Genomic DNA, 17,905 nt, shown 5'->3' on the forward strand with positions numbered 1-17,905 from the left:
TAAAATGTTCAAGAATTTGGAAAGGTGGATACAGAAAACTTTCTTCTGGCAGGGAAATCAAGAACAAGGGGCATAATTTTATAAGTGCTCAGCCATTCAGGATCAAACTCGGCAAGCATTTTTCACACAAAGGACAATGGAAATGTGGATCTCTTTTTCTGTGCTCCCACTTGCCCCAATCTCACATCAGCCATGAACTAACTGAATGGTGGAGCAGGTTTGAAAGAGTGAATGACCAACTCATATTTCTATGTTCCAGCCATCCACAAACATTCCCTTCTTTAAATTTCATTAACAAAGCGTCTTATTTAATTCAAGTGCTCACTCAATCAGTCCCTAATGACAGCTTCAATAACTTCCCCACAATTGAGCACAAGGGTGGTAAAGAATATATTATCATGAGCCCTGTAACTCTGGCAACAACAATCTGAAAATTCAGGCAAATGGCTAATTTAGCAAAACAACAGTAAGGAGTCTTACAACACCAGGTTAAAGTCCATCAGGTTTGTTTCAAACACTAGCTTTCGGAGCACTGCTCCTTCCTCAGGTGAATAAAGAGGTATGTTCCAGAAACATATACACAGCCACATTCAAATATGCCAGACAATGCTGATAATGCAAGAATTTGCAGGTAATTAAGTCTTTAAAAATCCAGGGGTAACCCCAGATTAAAGAGGTGTGAATGAATTGTCTCAAACCAGGACAGTTGGTAGGATTTTGCAAGCCCAGGCCAGATGGTGGGGGATGAATGTAATGAGACATGAATCCAAGTCTCATGAGTGGGGCCGCACTCATGTGTGCGGAACTTGGCTGTAAGTTTCTGCTCGGCGATTCTGCGTTGTCGCGTGTCCTGAAAGCTGCCTTGGAGAACGCTTACCCGGAGATCAGAGGCTGAATGCCCTTGACTGCTGAAGTGTTCCCCGACTGGAAGGAAATATTCCTGCCTGGTGATTGTCCCGCGATGTCTGTTCATTCGTTGTTGCAGCATCTGCATGGTCTCGCCAATGTACCACACTTCGAAGGCAGCACGGTGGCCTAGTGGTGAGCACAGCTGCCTCACGACACTGAGGTCCCAGGTTCGATCCCGGCTCTGGGTCATTGTCCGTGTGGAGTTTGCACATTCTCCCCGTATCTGCGTGGGTTTCGCCCCCACAACCCAAAAATGTGCAGAGTAGGTGGATTGGCCACACTAAATTGCCCCTTAATTGGAAAAAATAATTGGGTAATCTAAATTTTTATTTACAAAAATGAAAAAAAATGTACCACACTTCGGGACATCCTTTCCTGCAACGTATGAGGTAGACAACGTTGGCCGAGTCGCACGAGTATAGACCGAGTACCTGGTGGGTGGTGTTATCACATGTAATGGTGTTATAACCGGGACCTGGGATTCAGGTCTCATTACATTCATCCAGCAAATTGGAACTGTAGTCCATGTCAAAAGATTTGCAAACGGCACTGCAATAGAACTTGCAAATCTAAACTACTGCAAATTGACTTACGGGCATGTTGAAGACTTCATTGTAGCAGTGTGAATACCTGAGGTACCAGGAAATGTTAAAAGTCTGTGTAGGATCACATGTGCTCTCATCAAGAACTAGATGCAAGAACAAAAGAAAGAATGAGCAATACTGAATTCCTAGACATTTAAAAAAAAGGTCTTAGGCTCTGAAGGAAAAGTGTAAGTGATTCACAACCTGACAGTACTGTTCTCCTTTGTTAGTACATTTTATGTCACTGGTCCTTTTAGAAAGATAATAGAAACATTATAATGATTATCTTTATTAAATGTCACAAGTAGGCTTACATTAACACTGCAATGAAGTTACTGTGACAATCCCCTAGTCGCCACACTCTGGCGCCTGTTCGGAAACAAAGGGAGAATTTAGAACGTCTAATTCACCTAACAACCACGTCTTTCGTGACTTGTGGAAGGAAACCGGAGCACCCGAAGGAAACCCACACAGACACGGGGAGAACATGCAGGCTCCACACAGATAGTGACCCAAGCCAGGAATCGAACCCGGGTCCCTGGTGCTGTGAAGCAACAGTGCTAACCACTGTGCTACTGTGCCGAAACACTACTGTACACTCCAGAACCAATAAAACATAGCAGGCAATGCTCGCCTGGTTTATACACTATCAGTATAAAAATGCAGTGGGTCTTCTATTCAAACCTAGTGGGAAACATTAATCACTTAAAATCAACAGGTATGGAGTTATACTGTGGGCTGGTGCTGGAAGAAATACTATTAACTAAACACAGGATAGCACGGTGGCACAGTGGTTAGCACTGATGTCTCACAGCACCCCAGGTCCAAGGTTCGATCCCAGCTCTGGGTCACTCCGTGTGGAGTTTGTACATTCTCCCCGTGTTTGCGTGGGTTTCACCCCCACAACCCAAAACATTTGCAGGGTAGGTGGATTGGCCACGCTAAATTGCCCCTTAATTGGAAAAAATGAATTGGATACTCTAAAATTCAAAAAAATTTATTTTAAAAAAACTAAACACAAAGAGAGAAGTACAAGTTTTAAGGAGTTGGCAGATGAATAACATAGAACATCAGTACAGAAGGAGGCCATTTGGCCCACCGAATCTGCACTGACCCACTTAAGCCCTTACTTCCACCCTATCCTCCAAACCCCAATAACCCCTCCTAACCTGTTTTGAACACCAAGGACAATTTTAACATGGCCAATCCACCTAACCTGCATGTCTTTGGACTGTGGGAGAAAACCTGAGCACCCGGAGGAAACCCACGCAGACACGGGGAGAACGTGGAGACTCCGCACAGACAGTGACCCAGCAGGGAATCGAACCTGGGACCCTGGCGCTGTGAAGCCACAGTGCTATCCACTATGCTCCATGCTGCCCATTAGCAGAAGATGTCTCCGAGGAACCTTTAATATTCTCTCTCTCTGGCAGAGAAAGCTGCTCCTTGGGCATGGGAGGGATTTGCAATCTGTGCACAATGAGCAAGGGCTGTGACCCTATTGCTCTGAATTCAACTGCACTTTAATATTAAGATTGAATAGATCACCAATGACAAGTATAATTGTGCATGAGATCATGAGCATTGTGAAAAAAAATTATATTGCAAGATATCAATCATCTCTACTGGCCCAAGTTTTTCAGGTATGAACAAAAGAAAATGTCATAGCTTGACATTAACTATTCTTTATTGTTCGCATCAGAAACACATCCCCCTTTATTTAAACTTCCCGCCTTTCCTGTGGGACCACCTTCTGCTGTTGTGGAAGATATAGGGGGGATATCAGAGGTAGGTTCTTTACCCAGAGAGTGGCAGGGGCATGGAATGCACTGCCTGTGGAAGTAGTTGAGTCGGAAACATTAGGGACCTTCAAGCGGCTATTGGATAGGTACATGGATTTTGGTAGGATAATGGAGTGTAGATTAATTTGTTCTCAAGGGCAGCACGGTAGAATTGTGGACAGCACAATTGCTTCACAGCTCCAGGGTCCCAGGTTCGATTCCGGCTTGGGTCACTGTCTGTGCAGAGTCTGCACATCCTCCCCGTGTGTGCGTGGGTTTCCTCCGGGTACTCCGGTTTCCTCCCACAGTCCAAAGATGTGCAGGTTAGGTGGATTGGCCATGATAAATTGCCCTTAGTGTCCAAAATTGTCCTTCGTGTTGGGTGGGGTTACTGGGTTATGGGGATAGGGTGAAGGTGTTGACCTCAGGTAGGGTGCTCTTTCCAAGAGCCGGTGCAGACTCGATAGGCCGAATGGCCTCCTTCTGCACTGTAAATTCTATGATAATCTACGATTAATCTAGGACAAAGGTTCGGCACAACATCGTGGGCCGAAGGGCCTGTTCTGTGCTGTATTTTTCTATGTTCTATGTAACTCACTGAAGTCAAAACAGAAGTCAAAAATTATTTTCTCAGTTTGTTAGCTGCGGCAAAATCATAAACCGGCTCATCATATACAATTTCAACTATAAGACATGTATTGCAAAAAGACAAACGCCACCAATGCATTCATATGGAAACTGCGCTGGTTTCTCATCTAGTAGAATAAAGCGGATTCCGAACTAGGAAAAGGTCGGGATATGTCGGCTAGTGAGTGGCCACTTCTACATTGTCAAGTTAGCAGCTTTGCGATAAACCTCGAGACACATGTCTGGTTCGGCCACAACGAGAGGGCAGCATGGTAGCATGGTGGTTAGCATAAATGCTTCACAGCTCCAGGGTCCCAGGTTCGATTCCCGGCTGGGTCACTGTCTGTGCGGAGTCTGCACGTCCTCCCCGTGTGTGCGTGGGTTTCCTCCGGGTGCTCCGGTTTCCTCCCACAGTCCAAAGATGTGCTGGTTAGGTGGATTGGCCATGCTAAATTGCCCGTAGTGTCCTAAAAAGTAAGGTTAAGGGGGCGGTTGTTGGGTTACGGGTATAGGGTGGATACGTGGGTTTGAGTAGGGTGATCATTGCTCGGCACAACATCGAGGGCCGAAGGGCCTGTTCTGTGCTGTACTGTTCTATGTTCAATGAGAGCTTTACATCCAGTTATGGTCACCGGACTTTAGCAAGAACGTGAAGGTCCGTGACCAGGTGCAGAGTAGATTTCTGAGAAACGGTTGAGAGATAGTAGTTACAATGTTAGGTTGGAGAAGCTGTGGTTGTTCTCCTTGAAGAAAAGGGAAACTGAGGGAAGACTTGATAGTGGTGTCAAAAATTATTAGATAAGGTATAAAAAGAACAGCTGTGCTTCCAGTGACGGCATGTAGACAGAGGTCGCACATTGGGAAGTTCCTGCTAGAGGTTTTGGTTGTTTTAACTTTAATGCCCGATCTGAGGGGCAATTTTTGAATAAGTCGGTGGAGGAAGATATTAGATAGGGGTATGATGTCAAAGGCCCAGAAGAAGAAGCGTGGAAAGAAGGGAGTGAACAGAAATCCGTCATTGAGTGAGTCGATGTCTCAGGCGGGAAAAAAGATGGCAGGGGAAGGAGCACAATGTACGGCCGCCCTCCTCACAATGGAATCTCTGATCAAAGTGATATCCGGAGAATTTGAAAGGCTGTTTTGCCAAGCATATGGAGGTGATGCAAAGGGAAATGATGGCTGTGGTGAAAACATGGGTGGAAGAGGCGATTGGCCCGGTAACGGCGGCTGTGTCGAAGAATGCGGCCTAGATAAGAGAGCAAGGAGAGAAGTTGAAAGGGATGGAGGAGGCGACGTTGCAGCACAGCGACCAGATCACTTCGATGGGTAATGGGTTGCGGAGGGTGGCGGAGGTGAATAAAGACCTCAAAGCTAGAGATCTGGATAACAGGTCAAGGAAGCAAAATCTTCAAATTGTGAGTCTGCCAGAGGGGTGGAGGGCTCGATGCCGACCGAATACTTCGCAAAGATGCTGGCAGAGTTGATTTGGGAGGGAGAATGCGGGCAGCCTTGGACGGGTGAAGGCGGCACTCTGTAAGAAAGGTGTGCGGTTTGGGGTGGTCAATCCCGCAAAGTTGAAGGAGACGTACAACGCAAAGGATCTCATTTCGGAACGGTAGAGGCGGCGGAGGCGTTCGTGAAGGCTGAAGGATTGGAACTGAAATGAGAGATGAGACTGGAAATGAGATCTGGATTGAGGGGAAGGGGACTGGGCTTTGTCTTTGTCTTCCTTTTATGATATTGTCCATTTCTGTATCTGGTGGCGGGAATGTACGGGTCTTGGGGTTGGTTGAATGTGGGAGGGTAGTCTAGCTGTATCTAGAGTTTGTTGTAAGTACTTTGGGCTTGGGGGATATGTGCATTGGTTTGGTGGGGGTGGCTGGGATTTTTTCTTCCATTTTTATTCCTGGGATTGGGCAATGGAAGAGGGGGCACTGGGAGCAGGGGGGTTCGGGTAGTGGCCCCCGCACTAGCAAGCAGAGTTTGGCTAGTGAATGGGAGTGTGGGGGCGAGGGGTCGCGGCTATCGGTGCCTAGTTGAGCAGGTGTTGATGGATCTGGGAGGCATGAAACGGTGGAGGGAGAGATGTGATACTGGATGAGGGATTGGTAAGGGGAAGTAACGAAAGGGAAAATGCTGGAAAATCTCAGCAAGTCTGGCAGCATCTGTAGGGAGAGAAAAGAGCTAATGTAAGGGGAAATAACTGGGTTTTGGGAGGGGGGACTGTACGACTGTAACCAAAGGATGGGGTGGGTTAGGCCCGAGAGGCAGGACCTGGGCTTATGATGAGATGGGTAGGAAGGGCGGAGGGCGTGAGAGACCCCCAGTCAGAATAATAACGTGGAACGTGAGGGGGTTTGGGGGGCCGGTGAGGAGATCGAAGTTTTTTCACCTATTTGAAGAGCTGAAAGGCTCATGTAGTGATGCTGCAGAAGACACATAGGAGGGTGAAAGATCAGGTGAGGCTTAGGAAGGGTTGGGTGAGTCAGGTTTTCCACTCTGGGTTTGACAGTAGGGCTCAGGGTGTGATGGTACTGGTGGGCAAGAAGATACGTCTCAGATGGCGAAGGTGATGGCGGACCGGGGGGCAGATACGTAGAGGTGATGAATGCGCTGGAGGGTAGGTTGGTGGCATTTATGAGCGCATTCGGCCCCTGGGCTTATGGGGGGAGCTAGTAGAAGATCTGTGGAGGTTCTTACACCCAGAGATATGGGAGTATTCTTTTTTTTTCTCCCCGGTAGACAAGGTGTATTCAAGAATTGACTTCTTCGTGGTGCAAAAGGTGCTTTTGGCTGGGATTCGTAGATCTGAGTATTCAGCAATCGTGATTTCCGATCATGCCTCAGACTGGATGGATGTGGTATTGGAAAAGTGGGTAGCTCAGAGGATGGGGTGGAGAATGAATGTGGGGATATTTCAGACCGGTGCTTCCGTGAGAAGATTGGGAAGGTGATTGAGGAGTATGTGATGTTTAAATTGTACGAGGGTGGTCTCGGAATCGGTGGTCTGGGAGGCGTTGAAGTGAGAGGGGAGGCGATTTTGTTCAAGACTAAGGTACAGGGTGGAGAGGGAATAACGACAAAGACCGATAGAGGAGATTTTGGAGGCAATGGGAAGTATGCCGAGAGTATGGACCCGGGTCTCCTGATTAAGAGAAAGGATCGACAAGCGAGATGCGATCAACTGTCCACGGGGAAAGCAATACGCCAGCTGAGAAAGGCGATGGGAGTGGTATACGAGTAGCGGGAGATGGCAGGAGGTATGCTGGCCAGCCAACTTTGGGGGGAGGCAACGGAGAGGGGGATAGTTCGGACACGGAATAAGGGGGTTGGTGGCGGCTCCAGAGGACATTCATGAAGTATTGGAAGAATTTTATTCTTCAAGAGGTGAAGGAGGCAATTGGGAGGATACAGGCAGGGAAGGCGGCAGGAACGAACAGGTTCCCAGCCCGAATTTTATAAAGAAATTTAAGAGCAAGCTGGCTCCACTGATGGTGGGCATGTTCGAAGACGTGACGGACAAGGATGCCTTGCCACAAACGATGGGGCACTGCTAAAGAAAGACAAGGACCCGGTGGAGTGTGGGTCGTAATGATCCATTTCTCTGCTGAATGTAGATGCCAAAAATTGGCAACGGTGTTGGCGTTAAGGCTGGAGGGGTGTCTCCCGAAGGTGATCGGAGAAGATCGGACCAGGTTTGTTAAGGGAAGGCATTTGTTTTCGAACATGAGGAAGTTGCTGAATATGGTCCTCTCTCCAGCAGAGGGAAGGGAGACGGATGCAGAGAAGGCATTCTATCGGGTAGAATGGGGTTATCTGATGGCAGTACTGGAAAGGTTTGGGATCGGCCGAAGTTTAGGGCATGGGTGCAGCTGCTGTATAAGGAGCCACGGGCAAGTGTACATACAAATAAGACTTATGGTGGCGGCTATGAAGGAGTTAAGTCGCACAATTGGTGGCTCCTGCTCGGGTCGGACTTTTGGACCTTTTCCCCCGATTTCCTAGCGGACTTGAATTGTAAAACTGATGACAGAGGCAATTGTATACTGAATTCCCACATTGGTGCATTGGAGAGAAGGACTAGAAGTGCTCGTGAAGGCAAAAACAGAAAGACAGAAGGCTTGGGCTGAAGCTGCAGCAGGAGACCGCATGGCGGAGGACCGGACCTCTGGTTTGTCGACTAAGAGGTCAACGGAGCAGCTGATGCAAGTTATTCAGGAAGGCTTTGCAAAGCAGAAACGGGACTGCTTGGACCTGATAAAACAGTCAATTGAGCGGCTGGAGCTTAGATTGGACGCCAAAGATCGGGCAATCCAGAAAGTAGAGAAGGTGCTGGCTGAGCAGGAGGAACTTCAAACTGCGGTGGAGTTGGAGGTGGGGATGCTGACAGACCAACAGAAGCTCCTGGAGAAGGTGGAGGAAGTAGAGAATAGGCCCCGTCGGCAGAACTCGAGAATCGTTGGGCTCCCGGAGGGGTCCGAAGGAGCGGACGCTGGGGCATACATTGCCCTTGGAGGTGGACAGGGCTCACAAAGCACTCGCGAGGAAGCCGCGAATGGGAGACCCCCCCCCCCCCCACCCCCCGAGGGCAATGGTGGTGGGATTCCACAGGTACTTTGATAAGGGGCGCATTCTACAGTGGGCCAAGCAGACACGGAGCTGTGAGTGGGAGAACAGTATCCTGCAGGTTTACCAAGACCCGAGTATGGAGGTAGCCAGAAGAGCAGGCTTCAACCAGATTAGGTCGATCCTTTTTAAGAAAATGGTAAAGTTCGGACTCTTGTATCTGGCCCGTCTCAAGTCACGTACGAGGAACAGCACTTTTATTTTGAGTCGCCTGAGGGCGCGCTGGACTTCGCGAAAAGGACTGGTGGTGGACTGAGAACTTTTGAGCTTTGCTGCAACGTTCATGCGTTTTCTTTTTTGTTTTTCTGATCTTTTAAAAAAAGTTTCTTTTTGTTTTTGTTTTGTGGAAGCTGTTTGTAATTCCTTTTGCTTTGATTTGGCACCAGCGGTAGAGCTGAGTGAGTTAAGGTTTTCATTTGCACTGTTGGGAATGGAGGTGTGCTTGTTTATGATCTCAGTGTTTCTATGTCGGGCAATTGTGTGGGGATTGTTTGATGTTGAGTATGTTTGTATGAGCGATGAACGCAGGGGTGGGTGGTGGGGGGGCAATAGGTGGGAGACTATCCAGCGCCAGGGATGGGGGCCACCAAGCTAGCTGGGTGGGATAGCTCACGGAAGCGCAGTGGGGTGTGTGCATATGTTCAGTTTAGTAAAGGGGTTGGATTACAGAGTGTTACATAGAATTTACAGTGCAGAAGGAGGCCATTCGGCCCATCGAGTCTGCACCGGCTCTTGGAAAGAGCACCTTACCCCCTACCCAAGGTCAACACCTCCACCCTATCCCCATAACTCAGTAACCCCACCCAACACTAAGGGCAATTTTGGACACTAAGGGCAATTTAGCATGGCCAATCATCCTAACCCGCACATCTTTGGACTGTGGGAGGAAACCGGAGCACCCGGAGGAAACCCACGCACACACGGGGAGGATGTGCAGACTCCGCACAGACAGTGACCCAAGCCGGAATCGAACCTGGGACCCTGGAGCTGTGAAGCGATCGTGCTATCCACAATGCTACCGTGCTGCCCATTGTTGTTACTAAGTGTTGTTACTATGGACAGGGGGGTAAACGTTCTGCTGACAAGGGAGGGACTTGGGCTAAAGGACAGAGAGGAGGTTGGGGGCGGAGGCTACCTGGGGGTGGGCCAGTGGAGGTGCGGAGCATGAGCTGGAGGCGGGCCCAAAAAAGGGATGACTGATCGGCAGGTGGGGGAGGGGGCAATGAGCCCCCCCCCCCACTAGGCTAATCATCTGGAATGTTCGAGGGCTAAATGGGCCAGTCAAGAGGGCACGTGTGTACGCATATTTTAGGGGACTGAAGGCGGACGTGGTAATGTTGCAGGAGACGCACCTTAGAGTAACGGACCAGATTAGATTGAGGAAAGGCAGGGTCAGTCAGATCTTTCACTCGGGACTGGATTCAAAGACTAGAGGGGTCGCGATCCTCATCAATAAGCGGGTGGTGTTTGAGGCGGGTAGAATAGTTTTGGATGTGGGAGGTCGGTACATTATTGGTCAGTGGGAAACTGGAGGGGTGCAGGTGGTATTAGTAAATGTATATGCGCCAAATTGGGATGATGTGGAGTTTATAAAGAGGATGCTGGGGAAGATACCGGACCTGGACTCGCACAGGTTGGTCATGGGAGGGGACTTCAACACAGTTATTGACCCTGGCTTGGACTAGTCAAGCTCGAAAACGGGCTGGATGCCAGCAATGGCAAAGGAACTAAAAGGGTTCATGGAGCAGTTTTGGGGGGGAATCCATGGAGATTTGGGCAGCCGAGGGTGAAGGAGTTCTCCTTCTACTCACACGTGGATAAAGTGTACTCCTGGATCGATTTCTTTATTTTGAGCAGGGCCTTACTGGCAGGGGTGGTGGACACGGGGTATTTGGCAATCACAATCTCAGATCATGCTCCGCACTGGGTTGATCTGCAGGTTAGTAAAGACAGTAACCAGCACCCGCACTGGAGATTAGATGTTGGCAATTGCTCCGAGAGCCTCAAGGGACTGGTCCGGGGGCGGGAGCTGGGGGAGGAGAGCACAGTGTCTCGCTCTATGCAGACGACCTGCTTCTGTATGTATCGGACCCAATAGAGGAGATGGAAGAAATCATGAGGATTCTCGGGGAATTTGGCCGGTTTTCGGGGTATAAGCTAAATACGGGGAAAAGTGAGATGTTTGCGGTCCAGGGGCGAGGGGCCAGGAGACAATTGGGGGAGCTGCCGTTTAGATTAGTAGGGGGAATCTTTAGGTACCTAGGTATTCAAGTGACAGCCCGACTAGTGGACCAAATGATGGACGATTTTCAGAGGTGGGATGCGCTTTCGTTGTCACTGGCTGGGAGAGTGCAGATGGTGAAGATGATGGTCCTCCCGAGATTCCTGTTTGTGTTTCAACATCTCCCCATCTTTATTCCGCGGTCCTTTTTTAAACGGGTCAACAAAGTGATCACTGGCTTCGCTTGGGCAGGCAAGATCCCGCGAATAAGGAAGGTAATGCTTGAGTGGAGTCGGGGTGAGGGCGGGCTGGCGCTGCCAAATTTTAGTAACTATTACTGGCCGGCGAGTACAGCCATGATCAGGAAGTGGGTGATGGGGGAGGAGTCGGCATGGGAGCGTATGGAGGCGGGTGGTTAGGAGAAATGAAATGAAAATGAAAATCACTTATTGTCACGAGTAGGCTTCAAATGAAGTTACTGTGAAAAGCCCCTAGTCGCCACATTCCGGCGCCTGTTCGGGGAGGCTGTTACGGGAATCGAACCATGCTGCTGGCTTGCCTTGGTCTGCTTTCGAAGCCAGCGATTTAGCTCAGTGAGCTAAACAGAAGGGAGCGTCTCTGACATTTACAAGGAACTTATGGGGTCAGAGGAGAAGCAGACCGAGGAGATGAAGCGCAAATGGGAGGGGGAGCTCGGAGGAGGATAGAGGATGGTCTATTGGCAGATGTGTTGAGTAAAATCAACGCATCTAAAACATGTGCCAGGCTCAGCCTGATACAAGGTTGTTCATCGGGCTCACATGACAGTAGCCCGGATGAGCAGTTTCGTTGGGGTGGAAGACCGGTGTGCAAAATTTGCAGGAGGACCAGCGAACCATGTCCACATGTTCTGGACATGTCTGAAGCTTCGGGGATTTTGGCAGGGGTTTGCAGATGTCATGTCCACGGTGTTGAAAACAAGGGTGGCACTGAATCCAGAGGTGGCGATTTTTGGGGTGTCGGAAGACCCGGGAATCCAGGAAGAGAAAGAGGCAGATGTTCTGGCCTTTGCTTCCCTGATAGCCTGGAGACGAATAGTATTAGCTTGGTGGGACTCAAAGCCCCCGAAGTCGAAGTCCTGGCTATCAGACATGGCTAGCTTTCTCTGTTTGGAGAAAATCAAGTTCGCCATGAGAGGGTCACTGTTAGGGTTCGCCCGGAGGTGGCAACCGTTCGTCGACTTCTTCGCGGAAAATTAATTGTCAGCATAAGGGGTGGGAGGGGGTAGTTTAGCTTAGGGTAGGGGGTTAATAAAGGTGGGACCTATAAGGGAAGGAGATGGCTTTTGCACTATGTTTATAGTTTCATGCACATTGTTTATTTTGTTGTTGCTATAATACCAAAAATACCTCCATAAAATGTTTATTAAGAAAAAGTGTACACATGAATAATTCAAACTCGGGATATTTCGCATTACATCGGGGCACGAGGCATGGGTGCCCTATGTCCCTCCGCTCTTGTTTGCAATTGCTATAGAGCCTTTGCTCTAAGGAGCTCAGGGTTGTGGAAGGGCATGATGAGGGGTGAGGTAGAACTTAGGAAGCACGGTAACACAGTGGTTATCACTGTTGCTTCACAGCATCAGGGTCCCAGGTTCGATTCCCAGCTTGGGTCACTGTCTGCATGTTCTCCCAGTGTGTGCGTGGGTTTCCTCCGGGCGCTCTGGTTTCCTCCCACAAGTACCGAAAGATGTGCTTGTTAGGTGAATTGGACATTCCGAATCCTCAGTTACTTCATTGCAGTGTTAATGTAAGCCTACTTGTGGCACCAATAAAGATTATTATTATTATATGCAGATGATATGCTCCTGTACAACCCGGAGCCGACGGTATCAATGGGGGTATAATGGAGTTGCTCCAGAGGTTTGGGAAGTTCACGGGGTACAGGTTAAACCTCGGGAAAAGTGAGATTTTCATGGTCTCCCCACTGGAACGCGGATGGGTGGGTTGCCATTCTGTTTGGCAATGTCTGATTTTAAGTATCTGGGAGTGCAGATGGCTCGGGATTGGGCAGGGCTGTGGAAGTTTAATTTACCAGTTTGTTGGGGAGGGTGAAGGCTAATTTAATGAGGTGGGACAATCTCCCTTTGTCACTGGCAAGCCAGGTGCAGGTTGTCAAAATGAATGCGTTGCCGCGGTTCTTGTTTTTGTTCCAGTGTCTGCCGGTCTTTCTACCTAATTTGTTCCTTAAGGGGATGGATACGTTTTTTAAAAATACATTTAGAGCACCCAATCCATATTTTCCAATTAGGGGGCAATTTAGCATGGTCAATCCACCAACCCTGCATATCTTTGGGTTGTGGGGGCAAAACCCATGCAAACACAGGGAGAATGTGCAAACTCCACAAGGACAGTGACCCAGAGCCAGGATCGAACTTGGGACCTCGGCACTGGGAGGCAGCAATGTTAACCACTGCGCCACCGAGCTGCCCTCGGGGGGTGGATAAGTTGATCTCCTCGTCCATTTGAGGGAGGGGGGGTGGGGAAGGCCCTCAGGATTAGGAAGATGATATTGCAGAGGGAAAGGCGAATTGGGGGGGGGGGGTCCGGGCTCCCGAACTTGCTTTACTATTATTGGGCAGCAAATGCTGAGAAGGTACAACGAAGGAGGGCTCTGTGGGTAAGGACAGAGGGAGGGCTCTGTGGGTAAGGACGGAGGGAGGGCTCTGTGGGTAAGGACGGAGGGAGGGCTCTGTGGGTAAGGACGGAGGGAGGGCTCTGTGGGTAAGGACGGAGGGAGGGCTCTGTGGGTAAGGACGGAGGGAGGGCTCTGTGGGTAAGGACGGAGGGAGGGCTCTGTGGGTAAGGACGGAGGGAGGGCTCTGTGGGTAAGGACGGAGGGAGGGCTCTGTGGGTAAGGACGGAGGGAGGGCTCTGTGGGTAAGGACGGAGGGAGGGCTCTGTGGGTAAGGACGGAGGGAGGGCTCTGTGGGTAAGGACGGAGGGAGGGCTCTGTGGGTAAGGACGGAGGGAGGGCTCTGTGGGTAAGGACGGAGGGAGGGGTCTGTGGGTAAGGACGGAGGGAGGGCTCTGTGGGTAAGGACGGAGGGAGGGCTCTGTGGGTAAGGACGGAGGGAGGGCTCTGTGGGTAAGGACGGAGGGAGGACTCTGTGGGTAAGGACGGAGGGAGGACTCTGTGGGTAAGGACGGAGGGAGGGCTCTGTGGGTAAGGACGGAGGGAGGGCTCTTGCAGGGAGTTGGCGTTGCGGGGGCTGGCAATGGCATCGCTCCCGATGGCCCCAGGAAAGTATTCAGGGAGTCAGGTGCTGGTGGTCACACAGATGATTTGGAGGCAGTTTAAATTGCACTTTAAATTGAGGGCTTGGTCAAGGGGGAAGTCCATTAGGGGAAATCACAGGTTTGAGCCAGGAAGGACGGATGCGAGGTTTGGGTGTTAGAATGAGAAGGGTGTCAGTGAAATTAAGGATTTGATCCTTGGCGGATGGCTTGCGAGTCTAGAAGAGCTGGGAGAGAAATATGGGTTAACACAAAGAGGGGGGTTTGATGCTGGACTTTGCAAGGAAGCTTTCCCAGCCTTCCCGGTAGCACCGAACCCTTTGTTGTTGGAGGTGTTGTCAGCAGGAGGAATGGAGAAGAGAATTGTCACGGCAATTTACGGGAAGACCCTGGTTGATGGAGTGCATGGAGTGGATTAAGATGAAATGGGAAGAGGAGCTGGGATTGACGCTAGAAGAGGGAATGTAGTGTGAGGTGTGAATGCCTCGACTTCTTGGGCGAGGTTGAGGCTGACACAGCTGAAAGCAGTGTATAGGGCACACCTCACTAAATCAAGGATGAGCCGGCTGTTCGAGGGGATGGAGATACCTATGAGCAATGTGGGAGGGGCCCTGTGAATCATGTTCACATGTTTTGGTCCTGTCCGAAACTAGAAAATTTTTGAATTAGAATTCTGTATCCAGGACAATTTCAGGGGTCTTGCATGTGGGTGTGAAGCCTGCTCCCCCAGAAGCCATATTCGGGGTGTCAGACCAACTCGAGCTGCACAGGGGTAGATGTCTCACCCTTTGCCTCGTTGATCGCTCGATGGTGGGTTTTGTTGGGGTGGAGGTCAGCCTCTCCACCCTATCTCATCGGCATGGTGGAGGGATTTACTGGGGTTTTTGACCCTAGAGAAGGTAAAGTTCGAGCTGAGGAGGATGAAGGAGGGGTTCTACAATTGTTGAGGTTTTTTCACATTTTCGGGAATTGGTTACCGTTGACTGTTGAGGGGAGGCATTGGGAGGGGGGGGGGGTCTTGTTTGTTTGGGGGTTGCTTGGGGCTGTTTGGGTGTTGTATTTTGAAAATATTCAAAATTTGTTGAATAAAAATACTTTTTAAAAATTGCTCTTCCCATTTGCTGATGGAAGCACGACGACCATGGGACTGAGGGATTTAAAGTTCTGGCAAAAGATGTGGAGGATGTGACGAAAAACCTTTTTTACACAATGAATGCTCATGACCTGAAGCTCATTGCCTACGAGGATAACAGAAGCACAGCCAATTAATGATTTAAAAGAAAATTGAATGGGCATTTGAGATAAATAAACTTGCGGGCTACAGAGAGAATAGGTCTAAGGGAATGGGATTACTTTTCAGAGCTGGCATGGACTTGATGGGCTGAATAGCTTCCTCCTGTGTCATTATGGCTCTATGCCGACACCTCGACCTCTGGTCACCGAGCGAGATGCTGACATTCCGCTCCACCATCAGAAACAAAGCATCACGCTAGTCATTTGAGCACAATTTAGTGGATAATTATGCATCAGCCCTCTTAGGGAATTTAACATTCAATTCATTTAATCTTCCTACTCATTTTCATTTGGTATACAACCAATGTAAAAGCTAATACTCACATTTTAAAGAAATAGTGCTGCCATTGAAAAGAGTCTTCCTGAATGTATAATTAGAATTTAACTGAAGAAAATCAAAAAGATAAAGGTTAATTTTATGTGAACAGTGAAATCTGAGAATTGCAAGATGTTTTCAACCAGTATAAAAATTTATTTTGGAATATCCAACAACAACATAATACAGGGAAAGCACATAGCCACGTTTTGCAAATCTTGGCACTCAGGAACAAAAGTCTAGTTTCAGCTTTGATTTGGCCTTCATCGGCCCCTCCGGCCTGATCATACACCACCAGCTCCGGAGCTTGCCGTTCCTCTAAATCTTGGTCTCATCTTGATTCCCCTCACTCACTTAACCCTGTGGGCTGCACTGTGTATTCAGCTGCCTCAGCTCCACGCTTTCTTCATCTCTCCATCTCCCCCTCCTAGACCATCTGTAAAATTATTTATACGGATCCTGGCAAATTAGATAATGTTATTTTATGAAGACAAGATGTTGCGCAATGTAATATGTGATATATTGTTAGGGTAGGGCCATGATTTAGTGACTGCTGCAGTTATTTTTTTTGTATGTTATTCTGTGACATATTGCAATGAAGAATGCATTATTGTGGTATATCTAGCATTTACAGAGGTAATGTAAGTAACGGATGGATTGTAACTGATCCAAATGTCAGATGATAAGTCATGTGGAGGAGAACATGGTGGAGAATGGGAATAGAATTCTGAGCTGGCAGGCTTGAGGTTCGCCCACCCCTGTGAATGATAGAAAACTGGGTCACAGCCAAAATTAGAGGTGGGTATCCTCAAACATCAAGCAGAAAGGAATGGGTAAACTCAAAAATTAGGTGAGAAAAACAGGTTTAAAGAAAGACTAAGGTAGTGAAAAGACTGGGAGACACAAGTGTTGTCTTGCTTTATCTGGGAGGTCTTCAAATTAATTAGGTACCATAGAACAAGTCTTAGTCTTAGTTTTTGTCCAGGCAAAAGTCATGACATAGGAAATGCACTTAGAGGCAAGACTTATTTCAAGAGCATAATACTCCCATTATAAACAGCATATCTACAACTAATCGCGAGCAATACCATGAAGATTTACTAGGAAGTTATTATTTCTTGGAGTACTCATTTAAAGAAATACTGAGCAAAATTTTCAACAAGGCTCATGAATCTGCCAAACACTCAATCTGTGGCTTCAAGGTACACATACAGATCATATTCTATATGCAGCAGTTGCTCAGGGGAGATGGCATGGCAGTAGTAATAATCCAGAGGCCCAGGCTATTTCTTTGGTGACAGTGGTTAAAATCCCACAACAGAGGCAGCACGGTGGCCTAGTGGTTAGCACAACCGCCTCACGGCGCTGAGGTCCCAGGTTCGATCCCGGCTCTGGGTCACTGTCCGTGTGGAGTTTGCACATTCTCCCCGTGTCTGTGTGGGTTTCACCCCCACAACCCAAATATGTGCAGAGTAGGTGGATTGGCCACGCTAAATTGCCCCTTAATTGGAAAAAATAATTGGGTAATCTAAATCTATTAAAAAATTTTTTTTTTAAAAATCCCACAACAGCAGCTGATGGAATTTAAATTCAATTAATAATCCTGAAATATAAAGCTTGTCACAGTAATGGTGACCATGAAACAATCGATTGTTGCAAAAACCCATCTGGTTAGCGCTCTTTAGGGAAGGAAATCTGCTGTCCTTACTTGTTCTGGCTGGCATGTGATACCAGCCCCACAACAATCTTGTTGACACTTAATTGGGATGGGCAACAAATGCTGGCCTGGTCAGCAACACCCACGTCCAATGAAGAAAATTTAGAAAGTTGCTAGGCTTCAATATCAAATTCGAATTATACTGGGATGTATAAACAGAAAAGATTATATAATGAGAACTTTAGGAAGGAACGGTTGAGTGAGGTATCCTACTAATCACTGGTACTAAATGCAGTGCGGAACATCAGCATATGGGGCAGCACGGTAGCATTGTGGATAGCACAATTGCTTCACAGCTCCAGGGTCCCAGGTTCGATTCCGGCTTGGGTCACTGTCTGTGCGGAGTCTGCACATCCTCCCCGTGGGTTTCCTCTGGGTGCTCCGGTTTCCTCCCACAGTCACAAAGATGTGCAGGTTAGGTGGATTGGCCATGATAAATTGCCCTTAGTGTCCAAAATTGCCCTTAGTGTTGGGTGGGGTTACTGGGTTATGGGGATAGGGTGGAGGTGTTGACCTTGGGTAGGGTGCTCTTTCCAAGAGCCGGTGCAGACTCGAT

The 17,905-nt window shown here is 48.5% G+C and overlaps 1 protein-coding gene across 2 annotated transcripts in view; it reads right to left on the minus strand.

The window, feature by feature from the left end:
- Positions 1-17,905, minus strand: part of LOC119956176 (transmembrane protein 87A-like) — a 104,875-nt gene that overhangs the window by 84,551 nt on the left and 2,419 nt on the right. For both annotated transcript variants that reach the window (XM_038783116.1, XM_038783106.1), the window contains exons 2-3: positions 15,641-15,701; positions 1,503-1,597 (exon numbers count right to left, since the gene is read on the minus strand). In XM_038783116.1, the coding sequence (XP_038639044.1) occupies positions 1,503-1,597; positions 15,641-15,701 (156 nt within the window). The remainder of the gene's footprint in view (positions 1-1,502; positions 1,598-15,640; positions 15,702-17,905) is intronic.

The sequence above is a fragment of the Scyliorhinus canicula genome, chromosome 2, assembly GCF_902713615.1.
Source record: "Scyliorhinus canicula chromosome 2, sScyCan1.1, whole genome shotgun sequence".
NCBI lineage: Eukaryota > Metazoa > Chordata > Chondrichthyes > Carcharhiniformes > Scyliorhinidae > Scyliorhinus > Scyliorhinus canicula.